The 20563-nt window shown below is 48.3% G+C and overlaps 1 protein-coding gene across 6 annotated transcripts in view; it reads left to right on the top strand.

Moving 5' to 3' along the window:
- NRP2 (neuropilin 2) overlaps nt 1-20563 on the top strand; it is a 115174-nt gene that overhangs the window by 17427 nt on the left and 77184 nt on the right. For all 6 annotated transcript variants that reach the window (XM_077885051.1, XM_077885052.1, XM_077885054.1 and 3 more), the window contains exon 3: nt 16904-17085. In XM_077885051.1, coding sequence (XP_077741177.1) covers nt 16904-17085 — 182 coding nt within the window. The remainder of the gene's footprint in view (nt 1-16903; nt 17086-20563) is intronic.

The raw sequence follows: 20563 nt of genomic DNA, 5'->3' as shown, positions 1-20563 counted from the left end.
GTTCCCCATTTCTCTGTCCTTCCTGCTTATTTTTGTATTTAGAAACACCCATCGGGTTCTCTCCATCCCTTGCTCTGCAAGTAGCTTTAACATTCTTCCCCGGCCACTTGCATTCGCAGTAACTGAGCTGCTCCCCGGCCGCTCGACCCCGCGCTGGCAGAGGAACAATTAACCTAATGCAGGTCCTCGAAGTTCTGGGTGGTTCCTCCACTCTCCCCACCTCTCCTCCTTCGTTCCAGCGGAGCTCCTGGCTTTGGAAAGCACTTACTACCGAAGGAAATTAGACTCCTTTCTCCTTTCATTTCCGGTGCCTGTTTGGAATTGCACTTGGCTCTGCAGGCCCCCAGCGGGGATCCTTACTGGGGATCCTTAATGGGGAGCGAACCGCAGACAGGGCCCCCCCAGCGCCCAAGCAGCACCCCGAGCAGAGCCAGCGCCGGGCCAGCACCTGCCCTCGCGTCTCCTCCCCGTGCTCCCGACGATGGGAGGCCCTGCAGGGGCTGCCACCCCGCCGGCCACCCAGACACCCAGACACCCAGACACCCAGACACAGGCCCTTGGCTCTCCAGTCCTTGCGATCCGACAACGCACAGGTGGAGCCCGTTGAAGAATAAAACCCCAGACAGACCTTTCCCTCCTTAACGGCCGCTCGTTCATTTTGTTGCCCGAGAGCCTGCTGTCAGCTGGGAAACTTTCGCTCGGGCCCGGCCTGAGCCACGGCCTTGTGCGGGGCTCCTCGACACCCCTCGACTCCCCGCGACGCCCCCCGCGGGCTGCGAGCGGGCCTCCGCACCCCCAGCTCCCGCCGCTGCTCCGAAACCCCTGCCACCTCCCAGGGACCCAGGGGCAGGGCTCAGGGCCACCTGAGCAACAGGGCGAAGCCCCCGGGCCCTGCTGCGGCGGGGCTGCTCCTGCTCCCCACCTGCGTCACGGCGCTAGGGTGCCCGGTGGCTCAGGTCATGATCGCAGGTGTGACAAACACCCACAGCCACACTTGAATCTTTTCCCGCTTCTGAAATTGAAGATACGTCCGTGTTGTTAAGAACAGCCGCCTGCGTATGACACACAGCTTATTCACGAGTCCTCAAACAGGCATCCCCCGCCCCCCCAACCCTGGAGGCCCAAGTAAAACCAAAACCCAGAGTCTGGGCCCTGTTAAGAATTGGTCATTCCCAGATGGGTGTCTTGGAAAACGTGCTTCACAAAGTGCACAAACCACTAGGAAGACTAAAAGAACAGTTCTTGGGCTAAAATATGCACATGAAGTTGATACGAATGATTTTATGTGTGCATTCAGTGCAGCGTCATCTCGTTCACCACGAGGCACGGAAAAACCGCGCTCCATCCAAGTGAAATTTTTAGATACCCAGACCTACTCCTTTAGAGTTCCAAAGTCCTTTTTTGAACAGATTTCTTTTTTTTTTTTTTTAAGATTTAATTTATTTATTCATGAGAGGCAGAGAGAGAGGGGCAGAGACACAGGCAGAGGGAGAAGCAGGCTCCAGGCAGGGAACCCCATGTGGGACTCGATCCGGAGACCCCGGGGTCATGCCCTGAGCTAAAGGCAGACACTCAACCACTGAGCCACCCAGGAGTCCCTTAGGTTCAGGGATCAAGTCTCACATCTGGCTCCCTGCATGGAGCCTGCTTCTCCCTCTGCCAGTGTCTCCGCCTCCCTCTCTGTGTCTCTCATGAATAAATAAATAAATAAAATCTTAAAAAAAAAAAAAAACATTCTAAATCATGCGCCACACTTCCTTGTCTTCTTAAAACCAATGCTGAGGGGAGTCAACTTTTCCTTGATGATTCAGGCTCTAATTTTAAACTTCGCTTTTGGTGACTAAGACCGGTTGATAATCCTGTTTGGATCAGAGAGGTTGAGAGTGGAGTTTTTGTTCACCTTTTAAACTTCCAGGCCTCAGTTTCCTTACCTGCAAAACTGATAATAAGTACTTTGCAAGATTGCTGTTTGTTTATGTGGATACACATGATCAATTAGCAACCACATTAGCATCTTTGTCCTTTGTCTTGGGAAAGTTTGCATTGTGATTTTGGTTTGTTTTTTTTTTAAGATTTTATTAATTTATTAGAGAGAGAAAGCATGTGTACGAGTGGGGGGAGGGGCAGAGGGAGAAGCAGACTCCCTGATAAGCAGGGAGCCCATGCAGGGCTTGATCCCAGGACCCTGAGATCATGACCTGAGTTGAAGGCAGAGGCTTAACCACTGAGCCACCCAGGCACCCCAAGTTTGGGACTTCTTTCTAGCAGTACTCTTGCTGTCACTTCCTGTTAGGTGTATGCCTGCCTCCTGGAGCCTTCCTCTTCTGATTTGTTTTAAACCTTTATTGTGTTGCATGGACTTCGCTTCAGGAGGTCTTGCTGTCCATTAGAAAATTATGGATCTGGGGTGTCGGCTCCCAAACCAATGTGATCCCAGGGCCACCATGTCGGCTCAGCCAAGCTCATGGCACACCAGGCACGGGGTGTGTGGGGGGTGGGGCACACCCCCAGGGACAGAGTGGAAAGAGCATCGGTGCACGGAGTCCCTGGCATTAATTGAGGTACTCAAGGTCTTTTCTTCTGAAACCATCCCCCCAAAGCCCACCCATGTTCTAGATATTGAAGGTTTAGGGATATTTGGCCTCTAGCTAAGTGTCCTAGATAAACAAAGTGCTCTTGTATTTATGGCCAGAGGAGCTCCCTAAATCTTAGAAGATGTGTCTATTTCTCCCAGAGTAGGGGATGATATCTTAGAGAGGTAACAGCTTCCCAGGTTGGTAAAATGACCACCGTCAATAGAGGGAACAGACCGGACCTCAATAATCTAGCCCCTCCCCATCCAACGAACAGTGAGCATCCTCCATTTCAGTCAAACAGCCCAACACCACCTTGTACCTGCATGAAATCCTCTGAGTACCCAGTGCTTGGACCCTCCTCCCTCGCCCCTCCATAGTGACCAGCTGCATACTCTGCTCCCTTCTGTTTCCTTGATTCTTCTGTTTCTCTTCTGTGGGTCCCAATGCCAAACTCCCAGGGCATTGTGTATTGCCTTGATTTGCTGGCTTGCCTTTAGTTCATGTGTGGTCAGTGTTGTGTTCTGAGCGTGCAAATTCTCTAAGGGCATGGACTACATATTTCATTTCTATACCCCCAGGGCACCTGGTCTTAGAGTACTAAGCAGGTGCATGCACGTGATTGTTTCAGTGATATTTTTACATTTGAGATGCCAGGACATAGGTCACATGGCATGAACCTGCACTGGAAGCAGACACAGCTGTCTTCCCTATTCATCCATCTTGTGATATGATATAATGACAGCAAGAGGGTGAGACAGGCTTGTGGAAGTCCCGAAGCTCTCTGTGACTTGGCCTTTCACCAACAAAATGGCAATGGACCACGCATTCATTCATAATTACTAAACACCTACTGTGTGCTACCCGTGATGATGGTATTGGGAATACAGTGGTGAGTAAATTCCTTGTCTTCATGGAACTAGGAGTTTGGCAGCAAGTTAAAAATATGGTTATTGGGGCATCTGGGTAGCTCAATCAGTTAAGCATCTGACTCTTGATTTCGGCTCAGGTCGTAATCTCAGGATCCTGAGATCAAGCCCTGTGTTGGGCTCCTCACTGAGCATGGAGCCTGCCTAAGATTCTTTCTCTCTCCCTCTCCTCTCCCCGCCCCCATATTCACACACACTTTCTCTCTAAAAAAGTAAAATAAAATAAAAAAATGTTAAAAATACATGGTTATTGATGATAAAGCTACCATATCTAGAGCATCACCTCCGAGCCCAGCACTTTGCTAAGTGCTTCACATATATCATCTCATTGATCCTGGAATCAGAAAAATGCAAAGTCATTGTTACTCTTCCCGTTTTGCAGATGAAGAAACTTGGCCTTCAGAAATAACTTCTGGCCCCAGGTCCCACTCGTAGAAATGGCAGAGAAGAGATTTGAAGCCAGAATGCCCTCCTTTGCAACCTGTACTCTTTACTCTTGTGCTCTGTGGCCTCCCCCGGCACTGTGCATGCCAACCGGGGATCTAACATGGGCATGTTATGTGAGCCCACAGCACGGAGATTGAGCCTAGGCTGGGGAGATCAAGGAAGGCTTCCTGGAAGAAGTGATGCCTGAATCAATCCCAAAGAAGTTAGCCAGACAGGGGGAGTATATATCTCTGGTGGTCCAGGTGGAGAGCATCACATCAAAGGCAAGGAAGGAGAAATAATTTGATGTCTTAGGGAACCACAGTAATTGAAAGGCCATCCTTGTGACTTGCTGATCAACAAAAGTTCTTTTCAGTGAAGAGGTACCTGAGCCATGCTATTGAATTTTGTTTCCTGGCCAGGCGACTTCACCATCTTAGAGAGGGGCTGTAGTCAGGAAGCAGGAAAGACTAGGATTTTAAGGACTCTTTGCTGCAACCACCCTCTCTGACCAGGGTCTCTACAATTTCGTATCCTATGTCCAGGGACAATCCCCATCCCACTGCCACCAGGGGAGGTGAATGCCTGAACTTGGGCCTGGAAAAATCCAGGTAACACTGGATTAACCTCCACCTGTCAGTTTATTCCTTCCTACACAGGACCCTCTCTCTGAACACATGTTTCTTTCCTAAGACTAGAGAGCAGGAGGCCACATTGCCCACGTGGAGGGGTGGCTTCAGCTGGTGTCCACTGAGCCTCTGAAAATTGAAGTAGAGTGTAAGTTCTTGGTTCTAGAGAGTGTCATGCACTCAGGAGAGAGCCTCAGGTTGATTACTCATGACATTATTATAGATTTACTGCCTGCCCAACCACAGAAATATTCTGATTCCCCCAAGGAACCGATGAGCAGCAATATTTTTCTGTATTGCAACGACCCTGCTAATGACAGAAACAGATCCCCCTGCAGGTACTTGGTACAATAAAGTGGAACAGTCCTACGGACTCCAGCTCAGCTGGCAGCCGACCCCAGCTCACCAACCTTGACCAGGGACTCCACCCAGCAACTTAGCTTGCTGAACAAGTGGGAAAAAACATCACAGATTGTTCTCCTCCTCCTACCAAGGTTAAAGAGCGGTTGGGACAACGGTTATTTTTGGCAGTTTGTTTTTAAATCTGCGATGTTGCAATCGCAACTCTCCAAATGCAAGCTTTGCTGTGGATGTCCTTCTTAACAATGCATTTTATCTCCTGATTGAGAAAATCACTTGAGGTTTTCTAATACACAATCTCACTTGTTCTGCCTCTCAAGCCTGGCACCTTCTCTGAACGTGGAGGTCCCAGAGGGCCAGCATCTTACCCCATGTAACTGTGTGTAATTCTCCCAGCTAATTACCCTGGGTGAGAGTCTGTCTTCTGAAATTCAGTGGGAGTTCAGGGTGTGGAGGGTATAAAGAAGAGAAGGAAAGAGGCCAAGTAAAGAAATTAGATTTTTCTTAAAAAGAGATTTGTGTATTTTCCTATAGTCATGAGTCCTATAGAAAATAATATATGCTCTTTGTTTTGTCCTTTGTAACAGCAGGGGGATTGAAACCTTTGGATTAAGAGAAACTCAATAGATAATTTAATTCCATTCATCTACTTCTGCCTGGATAAATCATCCCAGAAAAAAATATATACATATTAGCTGCCCTTGTCTTTCCTTCCAGAAAGGAGCTTCCATAATCGACCTTCATTATAAGACCTAGGGCCTCACAACTCATCTCAGTGATTGCAGAGTAGATGGTTGTATTTAATTTACATAATCAGCATTTTCTTTTTCCTAGAAGGAAAATCCCTGAAAAATGTTAGCTGGGTCAGAATAAAATTTTTAAAAAGAAGAAGAGAGAAAAACATGTGAACTGGGCTTAGGTTTGGGAAGCTACCAAGGACTTCACATGATGAAAGAAATCCACATGATTTTTTATGCTTTTTTTCCTACCTTTGGTATCCAAGCATCTTGGCAGTCCTTCTCTCTCTGTAGTTATATATATATTTATATATAGGTACTCCTAGGTACTCCTGTTATTCCCATTTAACAGGTAGGTACAGTATGAGAGAGATCTCCCATCTGGGAGATGGTAGTGGTAGGGCTGGGATTTGAAGCCCGCCACCCAAAGCTGCCTTTATATACCTGTGTCCATGTACCTAGAGTTGTCACCCACTGTCCCCATGCTCAGGTATTTGAGGCCTCTGATTCCCTTAGACATCCCTTAGATATCCTTGACAAGTCTTTTCTTTTCCTCTTCGGTTTCTTACCCCTTTTCTTCGCCTCTTCCTGCCATGCGGTCACCTCCGGATGCCAGCAGGGCAGTCAAGGAGAGAGAGATCTTTCTGTGACTCTCCATCGATAGTCTCCGACTGCCTCCCTGTCATCCGCCCCCTACTCCCCAGTCCCCTCCGGCCCCCCTCGCCATCCTCTTCACATTCCCTGCCATCCCCCCACCGTCTCACTCTGCAGCTGGAATCTGAAGATGTGAGGGCCAGTAATAGAGTGTCAGCGGAAGTAATTGATTCCTCACACACACAGAATTCTCCTGCCTTCAGTGTCAATGGAGCTGAACCAGAGTCTTGGAGGTGAGCGAGACATGTAAACAGTCCATGGCTGAGCTGTCAGGGCGAAGCTAGACACGCCAGAGAGTGAGCGAGAGGGAGAACGGTGGAACAAATAATTGTTTTATTGGGAAGGAGAGGAGTAAATAATATTTCAGCCCGGGAATTGGCAGTTTGAAAGAGATGGTTGAGAGCAAGGAGCAGAAGGCATCGTGATGCAGGTTTTAATGGAAGAGTTTTTCTTTGTCTCAAGGTAGGAGGTTTCGTCCTCACCCTGCCCCCCCTTCTCCCATTATCATCATTATTATCATTAAAATAATTACCGTAACAATTACGGTTGATGAGACCTCGAGTTTATAGAGAGCACCTTTCATCTAAAAGTTCAAAGTGATTTATCTATGTGTCATCCCTTTGAGAGTGGTAGGAGGGTAAGAAAGTTTTTTTTTCTTTTCTTTTTTTTTTTTTTTTTGGTCTTATCTGCTGGGAAACTGAGGTCCAAGCAGATGGGTGATTCGGCCTAAGCCTTGGGGCAGGCAGCTGGGTCAAGTGCTGGGTTACTGACAGCCCTTGCCCACCAGGGCCCTGACACTTGTGTGGCCCTCACAGCTCCTCCCTGGCACTAGTGCTCCCTCCCGGGAGGCCAGGGGCCTGGGGGCCCTGCAGTCCGCTAGCTGTGCAGCCCGGCAGCCAGCAGCTCCATGCACAGAGCAAGCAGTCTGCGATGCTGTGAGGTGTAGAGAGGTCCTTCGGGGTCTGACTCCCACTGCTCCCATCCTGCTAGGAGACTTCCTGCAATCTGGTTCCCTTTCTTGTAGAAGCTGCTGTCCTTCCCAGACCTATTTCTTCTAGTCTTATGCAACCTCTAGCCAAGAGAAGCCCATATTCCCGAACATTCGCTGCTTCCACCCCCGACACACGCTGGCCACTTCTTTCAGAACCCAGGGCCACTTCTGCGCCGGGGAGAGGCAGGTGCCCTAAGATGCCCTGGGTGGGCCAGGCCGCTTTGGCTCCCAGTGCTCACACGGTGCCCGCACCGCCCCGCCGTCGAGGAAAGCAGTCACCCAGCGGTGGCTGGAGAGGGAAGCCGTTGCAGCCGACGGGCCCCTGAGTGCTGTATTCAGAATCTCCACCCCGGTATGGCAGCGGCCCTTCCCGCCTGGACATTAGTGCAGGCCCGTCACCTCCACACCAAGGTGCTTTTTGCACGATTCTGATAAGTTGGCCCCTGAAGCCAGGAGAAGCTCTGAGCTCTGTAAGCTGCAGCTTGCAGTGAATGAAATCCAAGGACAAGGGCCCATCACCCCAGCCCCGTACTCCCAGACTGTCCCCTGCTAGGATTTCTGCGTGGTACATTTTTCAGGCAAGTTTTATATTTTCTATGTTTTGTTACTGAGGCTGATTGCCAGCAGAAGGGGACAGAAAAACGATTGGGAGCCTAAACCCCTAGAAAAACATTTTTCCGATACAGTGATTGATTCCCTGGTGCCTCGTATGCCTCATTCCCAGCAGGCTCCCATTTTTCGGACAGATGGGAAGGTTATGATTTGCTCTCACAATTAGACCCTCTGGGAGCCAGGGTTAGCGAGCGCCCGTTCCAGAGGGAACCGTTCGCCCGGCCAAGTGCGGGGCTGCTGCCAGCACACCAGGCCCTGGGATGGTGTACTCTGATTTCCCCTTAGTGGATCGCTTTCTGCCCCTTCCAACCAGCCCCGGGAGGCACAGAGGCATGGTTCCTGTTCCCATTTATGAGATGAGGCAAACCGAGGCATGCAAGCTTGATTGACCCCGGCCAGTCTGGCCTTGTTGGGTGGGGCTCACCTTCACATCCCAGTGCCAGCCTGCTGGAGAACAGACATAAAATACGGGTTACTCTCGCCTACCTCCTGCTCCGGTGTCCCTTGCTAACAAGGGGCCCTTTGAGCCAACTGCAGAGAGTGAGGATTTTATAGACGTGTACAGCAGACAGGAAAAAGACCCAACCTTCACGCTGAAAACAGCCCGCCCAGTAGCCTTAAACTTCACATTGGCCCTGGTTGCCTAGAAAATCATTCCTTACATAAGCAAACACGTTCCATCCAAGGCGGCCTCCAGCGTGCTCGCTGGTCCAGGAGTGGACCGGATCCGTGGCCATCCAGCCCCAGGAATGCGCCTTGCTGGGGAGCCAGGTCAGTGGGGGAAGCGGCGTCCAGCTAGGGGGCCGGGGAGAAGTGCTGGAGGCTTTGTTGAGTGCCCTTCATTCTCTGCAAGTTCATCCACAGCGAGACTTCTCAGACCCCCTGTCTGGAGCGGCCTCCTTCCTCACGTCGTGCGGCGTTCTTGGCAGCCTGCTCCATCAGGAACAATGAGATCGGCAGGGCCCTCTCCATCATCCCAGGGCTTCTGCAGGAAAACAACCAGCAATTATAAATAGATGTTATTTGTATTTCCATTTTCTTGCCTTCAAGGTTTTTTGGAATAATTCCTTCGGTTTGTTTTGGGTTATTTTCTTCGCATACTTCCTTTGCTGGGTGGTCAGATTTCCTCCTTTCTGAAGAGCTGCGATGACCCTGGCAGGGGCGGGGATTGCGGCTAGGCTCCAGATACCAGCGGTTGGTGGCGGGAAGAAATGAAGGAAGAAAAGGAAACTGCCTTCAGTCACTATTAAAAAAAAGCAGTGGCACCAACATGGATACACAAACAGATGCGGAGTCTTGGCTCCGTTGCAGTCCTTGCGGTTATTTAACAAGTAATAACAATAACAACAGGAATAATAGTAACAATGACTAACATTTATTTATTGAATACTTCCTATGTGCCAGGCGCTGCACTGAGGTGTTGACATGCATTAACTCCCCACACTGAAGGGGGTCCAGTACCTAGTTCAGGGCCCACGAAGCGGTGGGAGTAGGGGTGGGGGCGGCGGGGCAGGGGCAGGGGGCGAGAAGGCACAGATTGTTCTGAATCCGGCGTGGCAGGCTGGTTCCAGAGCCAGGGCTCAGAAACATGAGATGGAAAGGGAATCCCCAAAACGCAAGTGATTGAACTACTATTGATGGATTTGTACAGGGGGAGGATTTTTAGAAACCACCGTCCCTAGCATTGAGGTTGGGGAGGGCATCGAGACTGTCTCTAACTTTGTGGCTTTTCATTCCTTCTTCACGTGTTCAGTTCATGTGGAGGTAACCCTTCTCTCCCCCAAGTCTGCCACCCTGCTTTGTAAAAACACGAGTAATAGGAAAAATAGCGAGCGTCTCCCAGTGACTTTCATGGGCATCTAGCACTCTCCTGGGCTCGTATGTATTTTTGCAGTCCTTCCACCAATCCTACAGGTGGGGCCCCTTATTATTTGCATTTTATGGGTAAAAGAACTGAGACTCAGAGAGGTTCGATGCCTTGCCTGCACTCATGCCACTAACGAGTGCTGGAAACAGCTGGATCTGCCTGCAAAGCCCGTGCGCCACACTTCTCAGCACACACACGCACATATAGACAGATATGTTTCTGTATAACAGTAATTTAAGATTTTTGTGTGTGTGTCACAGACCTAGGAAAATGTGCATCTACACAATCACAAAAATTTCTGCGTGTGACTATAGGGGTCCCCTCACCTACTGAAATTCATCTGTGGACCCTACTGGAAATCCAGACGTTTAGGAATATGTGCTCTAGATGATACTGTAAGAGCTTATAAATACACAGGATACTGTTTTCTCACTCGATGGACCATATGTTCACATATGGGCATATATGTGCTTATAAAAATACTTCACTTGCAAACATTAATATGTTATCCCATCTGAACACTTAAAAGCTAAATTTCAACAGGGTGAATCTTGAAACCATGAATTCCAAATCTGCTCACTGCTTCTATTGGTGATTTGTCTATTAATTTTGGCAAGTCTTATAGGCTTTGTTTAAACAAAACAGCTAAATAAAAAAGAGCAAGATTCTGGTAAGTCTCTAACGGAAACCAAGCAGTTTCTTTACGCCCGGTACCTTCTAATGCTATTGTGCTTTGGCGGTCGGATGTTCTGATAGGATGGTGGTGAGGCCTATATGCCCAGGAGTGAGACCACCTGGGTCTGAAGCCCGCCTCTGACCTGTCCTTCTCACGGGACTTTAGGCAGGTCATTTAGACTCTTGGAACCCCAGTTTCTGCATCTGTAAATGGGTGGGAGCCTAACAGGGCGTGGCGTGTATTCAATGAGGACTAAACGAAGTAATATCTAAACGGGGGTCTAGCCTATAACAAATGCTCAGTAGATGATTGATATTTCTTCTCACTGATATTCCTGGGAATGTTCCAAGTTCTCAAATGGATGGCCCCAATGAAAGGGAGAAATTCAAGAAAATGAAATTTGTTTCTTAAAAGACCTGATCTGATCTGATCTGATTCCTCCATAAAGGCTGGATTTCACTATTGAGCCAGAGATCAGGTGACCTGGCTTTGGGCTTGACTGGACCAGAGACTTTGGCCTCGTGCAGACCTGCCCGCAGCCCCTTTGTGTCGCAGGCAGCTTCTTCATGGGGAAGTTGTACATGACAGTGTTGTTTTTTCCTCCTATTTTCCCTGCAGGTTTTAATGTAAGGATTAATAAGACAGTGTGTGTAGATGTCTTTGAGCTTCCCGGAAGAAAGGCACTCCAGGAGGTGGTAAATTCTCTGGCCTCCATAATCTACTCATGAAATATGGAACTTTGAAAGTGTGAGAAAAATCTCAAATCACTTTGACAGCATTTTAATTATAGTTGATTTGTTTGCCGCTAATAGTGAAAATGCTGTCAGCATGATTTGAGATGTTTCTTCCACTCAAAATGTTATATTTCATGTTTTCGAGTCATGAGGCAACATTTCGGTTTCCAGATAAAACCAGAATAGCTCAGTGAATGCGCTGGATCACAAAGGCAAAGGGTATAAAATGGACCAAATGTATCCAACCCCTTGGGAAACATCATCACAGAGGAAATTATTCCTGGACTTACCAACCGCGAGCCCCTCGTTCATTTACTCGCGCCACAAAACATAGTGAGCCCTGGGCTGTGCCGGGCACCATGCAGGTGCTACCAATTCAGCAGCAAAAAGGCGAGGTCCTTGCCCTCGTGGTGCTTGCTGTGTAGTGAGGACACAGATTCCAAACAGATAAACACGTATATTGACCTTTTGCAGATTATAATGCTATATAAAGGCGGTAAGAGGATGGCGTGGCGGAGAATGAGGGCATGCCGTCTGAAATAGGGTGGTCAAGACAGGCTTCTCTGAGGAGGTGACATTTGCACATAGAAAAAGGAGATGGCATCAGCCACCGAAGAAGGTAACAGAGTATCACAGGCAGAGGGAAGAGCAAGTGCAAAGGCCCAGTGGCCGGAAAGAGCTCGCCATGCGCAAAGCGCGAGGTCTTAAAAATTTATGACACGGTAGCATAAAAGGAGACATTGATTGGTTGGCCAAGGTTATGGCTTCGGGACTTGGGTGGTGATGTGTAGACCCAAGTATCATCAAATGGGCACAGCACTCTTCCCCAGTGTACCCAAGTGTACTCCACCTGTGACAGAGAAATCTCTTCACAAGCAGTTCTAAGCGCATCCCTCCAGGTGGACCCTGGCAGGGGCCGGACACCATCTGGCCATTTAAGAAGGGCCTCGGCGTAGTGGATCCTCTAGCACAGGCTCTGTTGTCTAACCCAGCCTTCGGGGCCTGCTGGGAAGTGTCAAGCGTGGATAGAGTTATGGAAACTAGAAAGCCTCTTTTCATGTTTGCCTAGTGATGAGAGGAAGAGATGAGACTGTTGCTTTTTCATACCTCTCCCGTGGACTCTGAAAATTAATTCCACCGTCAAGATTCCCACGCCCCAAATGTGGGTTTGGGGAGAGAAATTAAGACTTTGAAGTCGAGGAAGAACGTACAGAAAGCGTTCTCTAGACAAATGCTCGACATGCAGATGTCGGAATCTGTGAGGAGAAAAGTAAAAAGGCACCCGGGAACCACTTTGGAGAGAAAAGGGAAAAAAAGGTAAGGAGTGGAAATGGCTACTTCAGCTTAGGAAAGTAAATAGATGAATAAAATAACAAAAGGTAGTGTTAAAGCTTGGGAAGGAATTTTTTTCATTTGAGGGAGATTATGAATAATGAAATGCAAACACAGTACTTAGTATGTCCGTTAGCTGGTTTATGTTTTCTTCCAGAAAATGCATAATGTGTTCCAAGAGGACCGGCTTTGTAGGTTATCCTCCTTGACTGTGGTTGGGGTGAGCCTCGAGGTTGGACCCCAGATTCCTTCACCAAACAAATGCTGGCTCTCAGGCGCTAGATGAGGGCCGTGTTTATTCCAAGGCCACAAACTTCCTAATCTCCTGCAAGCTCTTCCAAATGAACCTGACAGCACTGAAATTTCTAAGGAGATTTACGCCAGCTGTAGCAAATCCCTAATAATAAAAAAGTTCCCCAAATGAGTCAGTCACACAGGACGTAAATGAGACATTCTGTGGGAAGTGAGCGTGTCATTTGGTGTGTGCCCTTTATAGGAGAAGGCCAGCCAGAGGCCCAGCTTGTCCACACGGCGGAGCCCGGGCACTGGAGGGAGGGGGGTTCATCACCCAGTGGGGACTCTCTGCCCCTTTCCCTTCAAGCAAACCTGATGGGAAAATCCAGTTTCTCTGAGAAGTTTCAGTGAGGGCTGATTATTTGCTTCACAAAAGGATTCACCGAAATCCTTTTAAATAACAAGGTCAGAGAGAAAATTTATAATACGATTGATGTATATGAACCTTTTTCAAAAATGCATCCCTTCACTGTATGTGTAGGTAAGTATGTAAAGATGTGGTTTTTTTTTTTTTAAGATTTTATTTATTTATTCATGAGAGACACAGAGACAGAGAGGCAGAGACAGAAGCAGGCTCCATGCAGGGAGCCCAACATGGGACTCGATCCCGGGACCCCAGGATCACGCCCTGGGCTGAAGACAGCATTAAACCGCTGAGCCACCTAGGCTGCCCCTGTAAAGATGTATTTGTAGCTGCCAGCATGACAAGAAAAAAGGATTTGGGGTCATTATATCCACTGAGTAAATTGAGGCAAGCTTACAGCTATGGCATTTGCTGGGGAGCCCTGCTTCATCGCTGATTTTGTTAATCCCCTAAATTACTCCATGCATGATTAGGCAACCAGATAGAACCTCCCCTTCTGGTCATCCAGCCATTGGGATGTCTGGGCATCTTTTTGTCCTTTCCGGAGAAATTGGCAACACAGACTGGAGATATCTGGTTATCTTTAAAAAAAAAAAAAAAGAAAAAATGTTTAAGTAGTTACTGAATGTGGGCCACGACCCCTGGCACTGTTTTAGGTACCCCAACACTGAGTTATTTAGTCCTCAGGACAGTTCTGTGAGACGGATGGTGACGATGAGGATGGTACTTACGCTTTCATCTGCTACATTCTCAGCTCTCCTACTTTGAAAAAAAATTCTTTTTTTAGTCTTTTTTTTTTTCTTTTATTTTATGGCGTATTTTATGTGTTGTTGAAGTATGGTTGACATACAAGGTTATATTAGTTTCAGGTGTGTGACATAGTGATTTGACAATTGGATACATTCCGCAATGCTCACCACGACGGTGCAGTTACCATCTGTCACGGTGAAAAAAAAAATTCTTAATGGAAGCAGCTTTATTTTATATATTTGTGGCTTATTAAGAAATGCAAGATCATTGTAAGTGATTCAGAGAATAGGAAAGAACAAAGAAGGAAGTAGAAATTTCCAGTTTCTACCACCTGTATATCTCAGTACTGTTAACATTTTAGTATGTAGTCTTTCAGACTTTTTTGTTTGTGTATGCAAAAATGTATGTATGTATATGTATTTTAACACATTTTTTAAAAATCTATTTTTTAAACTATCAGGATATATATCATGGCCATTTTTCCCATAAAAACAAAATATCTAGACCTACAGCACTCCCTATCTACTTCAGTGGTGGAATATTCCATTTTATAAATATACCAAAATTGATTTACCCACCTCCATTGTTGGACATTTAGATATGCTGTTTATAAAAAAAAAAAAAAAAAAGCATCTTTTCACTTTTCTTAATTTAAATTCTATCTATGCTTTTTAAATTATATCTACGCTCACCAAGATGCATATACATCTTGCACAATTACCTGATTATTAGGAAAAATTCCTAGCAGTGGAATTGCTGGATTAAAGGATTTGTCACATTTCTGCCAAAATGCACTCCAAAATGTTTTAACAGATGTTTATTCCACTTACACTGTACCTCGATGCGCTTGCTCTATCGCTTCGCCTCAGAAATGGGTATGAGAATAAAACAAATCACTGTTAACCAAACACTACCTACCAGGCTGAGCACTGACACTATATAGATTATGTTGGTCACTTAAATCTCACAACAACCCTAGGAGAAAGGTTCTAATATCCCTATTTTACTATCATTTTCCCCATTGCCAAGGATCAGAAAGGTTGAGTAACTTACCTGAGGTCACCCAGCTAATAAGGATCCAAATCCAGTTCTACTTTTGGCATTGGCCAGGGCATGGCAGGGGGTACAGGTGGGGGAATGGACGGGCTCCCCCATGCAGGTTCATAATTCATTACTCCCTGTGAACTGGCGAATGTGTGCTTACTGAACACAGCTGGCTTCTCAACAGTTGTGCACCCTGCATCACCATTACTCAGCCCAGAGTGATTGCCCAGGGTGCTTACCCCAGTGTGGAAATACTAAGGAGGGATTTTCCAGAAGGTTTGGGGAATTTCCTTTGAGAACAAACTAAGTGTCTTTTCACTTTGGTTTTTGGAAGTGAGGAAGCACACTTTCAAACTCGGCATCATCTCCCAAACTGAAATCACAGATCCCCCCCAAACCTCCACTGCCTTTCTCAATCTGTGGCTGTGTCCCCAGAGCTCCTGAGGGGAAACCCTGCCATCTTGTCTTCTCCAGACTAACCAGCTTCTGTGATTCTTTGGACTGTAGGTTTCTAGGGCTCTGGGGTCTAAGATTGAACTAATCCCCGTCGGTTCCTTATACTTCCTTCATGGTCCTGTTTTTCATAAGTGGCTGCACAATCTGAAATATGGCTCCTGGGGGCTGTCGTGAGGCCTCGGGCTGCTCTGGTTCAAATAAGCCACTTCTGCAGGCAGCCAGCTCTCACAGACCCGGTGTGTGTGGCAGGAGCCTGCAGGCACATCCCAGGCCCCTCTCTTTACCCCAAAGAGAGACATTTCTTACATGTTGTTTTAACAGGTTGATGCAAAATAAATAAACAGGGAGGGAGAAGGAAATGGATGCTTGTCGGTAAATAGTGGCACAGTGACCAGCAATTTGCAGGGAGGAAATTTGCAGGGAGGAAAGGACCTCAGCAGCTGAGACAGCGGGAGTCCCTGGGAGCCCAGAGAAGGAGCCCAGAGGTGGCACAGGGAAGACTGCCCGAGCACCACCAAGGCCCAAAATGTGTGCCTGTGCAGATTGGCATCCCGTGAACCAAGCCAAGGATGTCTGTCTTTGACTTGTCTTCCCCAACCTGGGGCCAGGTTGATCCTGTTTGAAATGAGCTCAAGCCTGAGCGCAGGGCCGAACCTGCCTCTTGCTGAGGCTAAGAGTTCTGTGCTCATAGACGCTGGGTCCCCGGGGACTCACCCCCCTGCTTTTGGAGAAAGGTTTTTATTGCCTTATCTAATATGATGCTGATTCCTTTTAAAAACGTGTTGTTGACTAGACACTGCTGCTGATGGGAGCTTTGCAGAGTCATCTCCAGGAGAGAGGGGGCCTGAGCATGGGAGTCTTTGTCACTAACAATTAAAGATAAGGGAAGAGGGGATGACCCAGGAGGAAACTGAAACACGGGGGAGGGGGAGGGGAGTAAGCAGATATCTCAGGAACGTCCCCAGTGTGCCCGGCTCGGGGCCTAGCACCTTACTTATATTTTTCATTTCATCTCCATCCTAGCCCTCTGAACTGGATATTTTTATCCTCATCTTACAGATGAAGAAATTGATCTCAGAGGGGTTAAGTAGCCTGCAGTGACGCAGAGCTAAGAAAAAAAGACTAAGATTCAGGGAGATCGTGGTGGACGTAAAAATGGTGCTATGGAAAGAAGGAAAAACACTTGCTCGGAGATCTTTGATAGAGGGGTGCTACCGCTCTTACGTGGGCAGGAGAGAAGGCCTTAAAATCTAGCCATCCACTGGGACACCCGTTCTCTCCGTGGCTTCAATAAGGCGATGCAGCTCCTAGATCTAGGGCGGCGGGTCTGTGCAAGCACACCGAGTCCCTTGTTTATCACTCGGAAACACCTGAGCATCCATCTAGAAAGGGCGGCCGGAGCGAGACGACGATCCCTTTCCTCTCCTGAGAGTGATCTTGGCTCATACGTGCCCCTTTGTACCGTCCTCACGTAGGTACGACTTCATCGAGATCCGGGATGGGGACAGTGAATCCGCAGACCTCCTGGGAAAGCACTGTGGGAACATCGCCCCCCCCACCATCATCTCCTCCGGCTCCGTGCTCTACATCAAGTTCACCTCCGACTACGCCCGGCAGGGGGCAGGCTTCTCTCTGCGCTACGAGATCTTCAAGACAGGTCAGTGCCATGGTCAGGGTCAGGGTCACGGTCAGGGTCACGGGCGGAGTGGGGCGCTGGGCATCCCCGGGAGGCCGCGCCGCCCTGGGTGCCGGCCGTGGGGCGCTGTGCAAGGGGATAGTTACGGGCGCAGGGATGCCCCCAGGGAGGCAGGCAGGGAGGCTTACAAACGTTTTCGGAGCTGGAACGGAGGCTCAGGGTGACCCGGCCATAGCCGGCGACAAAAAGCCAGTTTAACTCCTGCTGCGACCTGAGAGGGTGCGAGGTTAGTGCTGGGTGCTGCCCACTGGGCAGACGGGCTTAGTTCGCGGCACCCCAAGAGGGCAGCGTCAAGTAAACCGAGAAACGCTTCTGCAAAGAAATTTATTTTTGTGTGTTTTTCAAATTCACAATCCTCTTCGTGGGAGAAAAGCAAAACTTCGTTGAGCTTCCCTCCTATTTACTCCATGGTTTAATGTCGCCTTTATCTGGAATTTCATGGGCAGAAGGACATAATCTTTTTTGGTGTTCAGAGTCTCTAAGATCTTACCTGTGGGGTCATACAGGAGCTTTTAAATTCAGATGTGGCCTGTAGGACGTCCCCGTGGCCGATCCATTTTACCACTTCCACCTGTTGAATGTCAACTTCCTAAACGCCAATGGAGCCGCCTCCTGAAAAGCAACCAAAAAGATAGGAAGAAAGACCACTGCCCTTCTTTTAAGTTGACTTCCTTGCTTTCCATGAGGCCCCCCCTTAGATGACTTTAGGCTCTGGGCATCCTTATTTCCATAACGGGAGTGAGCCAACCTTTATTCGCAAGGTGCTGGTCCAGTATCTACCCTGAAGCGCTCAGGCCGTGTGTCCTTCCCCCCTGTAACAGCTCCCTATCTTGAGGCTAAGCGAAGTGCCCCCTCCAGATCTCCCTTCGCCCCAGCCCACTCCCCCACCTACAGGCTCCTACCCTGTCTGCTGGTGTAGCCCCTCCGAGCCTGTGTTTTACAGCTTGTGGAGGGAGTCTGGTGCAAAGGGAGGCTGTCCGTCTTGTCATCGAGAGGCCCAAGTCAGGCGCCTACTGAGTTCAGTGTAAGGGGACCTATTCATATATATTTTCTTTTCACTAAACAGTTCTTGAAAGGAAGTGGTAGCTGCTGAAAGCACTTTTTATATCCACTCTGTCTAAATATTTGTCAGATTTGTCTGCCTGAGAGCAAGATGTAGAATCCAATGACGGGGCGGGCCAAGGAAACTGTATCAGGGCGTCATTAAGCCAGAGTGGGAGCACAGACCATCCCAGGGCACGGGTCCCAAGAAGGCCCATCTGCCATGGGTCATCATGCTCCCAACCACATGAGGTCATAGGGACTGACAATCTGTGTGTCCAGTGTCACGGGGGCTGGTGTGAGGCTCCTGAATACTTCGATCCATATTCCCTAGCGTCTTGCTCAAGATCCAGATCAGTCACCCCTGGAACATTCATCATGCCCTCTTCAACTGGGGAGCAATGGGGAGAGAGAAGGTAGAAAGGAGTAAAATACTAGAAGAGGACAAACAGATGTGTAAACCCTCACACATAACAGACGTACGTGGATGTCGTTGCATGAACATAGATCAATAGCTACATAAATTGAAAGGAAAACTATAATATGTGCCAGTGGGAGTCAGCACTAAGGAAGGGTATGATTAATGTGCTCTGGTGTTTTTTGTTTTTGTTTTTTTTTTAAAGATTTTATTTATTCATGAGAGACACAGAGAGAGAGAGAGGCAGAGACACAGGCAGAGGGAGAGAAGCAGGCTCCATGCAGGGAGCCCGATGTGGGATTCAATCCCGGGACTCCAGGATCACACCTTGGGCCAAAGGCAGGCGCTAAACCGCTGAGCCACCCAGGGATCCCAATGTGCTCTGGCTTTGAAAATGAGGGCTCTGCTGAGTGGACTTGGGTGGTCAGTTAGATAGCAAGGTCCCCAGTGCTAAAGCTGTCACTCGGCTCCACTGTGCTGACTGGGAAAGGAAAGCAGCTCCAAGCGGGGTCTTCCAGGGAGCTGGCCACGGGAAGTCACAACAAGGGTGAGCAGGACCACTAAAGCTCATCTGTTTGATGCTTCCCTTTTCACCAAGGATGGTGCCACATTCTCTGGAAAGCCACAGAAAGAGTGAATGCTAACCCTATCCATTATGCACCTTCGAAGGGATGAGGTTAAAAGTTAAAACGCACAAGAGGGTAGCATCATGGAGCGCTGCTGTCTTGAGGACAGCCAGTCTGGGGATGCCCAGACACAGGAGCGCCAGCCATGCCGTTGGCTTGGGCGTGGAGCGATGGGGCAGCCTACTTCAATTACTAGGATTGCCCAAGGAAAGAGGAAAGAGATTCTTGCGGTGGGAGAGAGAACCCCGCCAACAACAGCCAAATTTCTGGGGAACATAAGAGAGAAAATGGGAACCCAGTGGTCTTCTGGGGGGATGGCGCTGTCTCCTGCCATCATGCTTGTCCAAGAGAGCAGATCTTGGCATGAAAGCCAACCCTATATAAAACACATACGTGTGCAGGCTACAGAGTTCAACGCTGAGAAGTCTGGGAGGATGAGCATTTCTCCAGGTGCCCTCCTCTCCCTGCACCCACATTTCCACTATCGGAGTTCTGAAAGAAAATACACAAAGTTTACGTCACCCACAGAACATGAAAGAAATTCGTGAACATGCTGAAGAAATCCAAACAAACACAGCTACGTTTGCTAGTCAGATTCATAAAGAGAAGGGGGGGGACTGTAAACACAGATACACAAAATAACCGTACGGAGGACCGTGGAAGTCTGCAGCGGCACATTGCCCTGGCGAGCCCCGGCCTCGGAATGCCACCGACAGACACAAACCCTCAGTTCGGGTGTAGACAGAGGGGGGCAGGGGCGGGCGTGTGGCTGGGGTGGGAGGTTCATGTCTACCCTGAATGAAGTGGTTTATAAAAGAGTCTATATAATACCAGACCATCCACATGTTAAAGAGCAAACCAAGACAGCTCACAAACATAAAGGATCTCAGATTGCCAAATCATGAGCAGAACAGACAAAGGAATTTTAAAAGTAACATTGGACACTGAATCACGGGAAAATGTGTTTTTTTTTTTTTGTTTTGTTTGTTCGTTTTCTGATACTTTTGACCCAAGTTCAAGATTAAGTTGGCTTTCCTGGTGTCCGGCGACATTTCAGAAACTGAACGCCCTGGGGTCATTCACAAGTAGAGAAACCTCAGTGTGCACCACCCCCCCCACTCCTACTCCCTGAACCGAAAATACCTTTGGAGGTCAGGCTGAGCTCCTTTGGGATAAATCCACCACGTTTTAAATAGCTCTGTGCATGCAGGTTCTTCTGCTTGCAGAGTTATTGTAAAATTGACACTGGAAAAACACGGAGTGCGCATTTTTCACACCAGAGTCCTTTGGTATGAATCATTCACTGCAGCCGAAATCCCCCCAGCTTGTGTGGACAATCTCCGCATTGAGTGAA

Source organism: Canis aureus, chromosome 36, assembly GCF_053574225.1.
Source record: "Canis aureus isolate CA01 chromosome 36, VMU_Caureus_v.1.0, whole genome shotgun sequence".
NCBI classification, from domain to species: Eukaryota; Metazoa; Chordata; class Mammalia; order Carnivora; family Canidae; genus Canis; species Canis aureus.
Note: the sequence above shows the minus strand (reverse complement) of the source record. Positions and strands in the feature narration are given on the sequence as shown.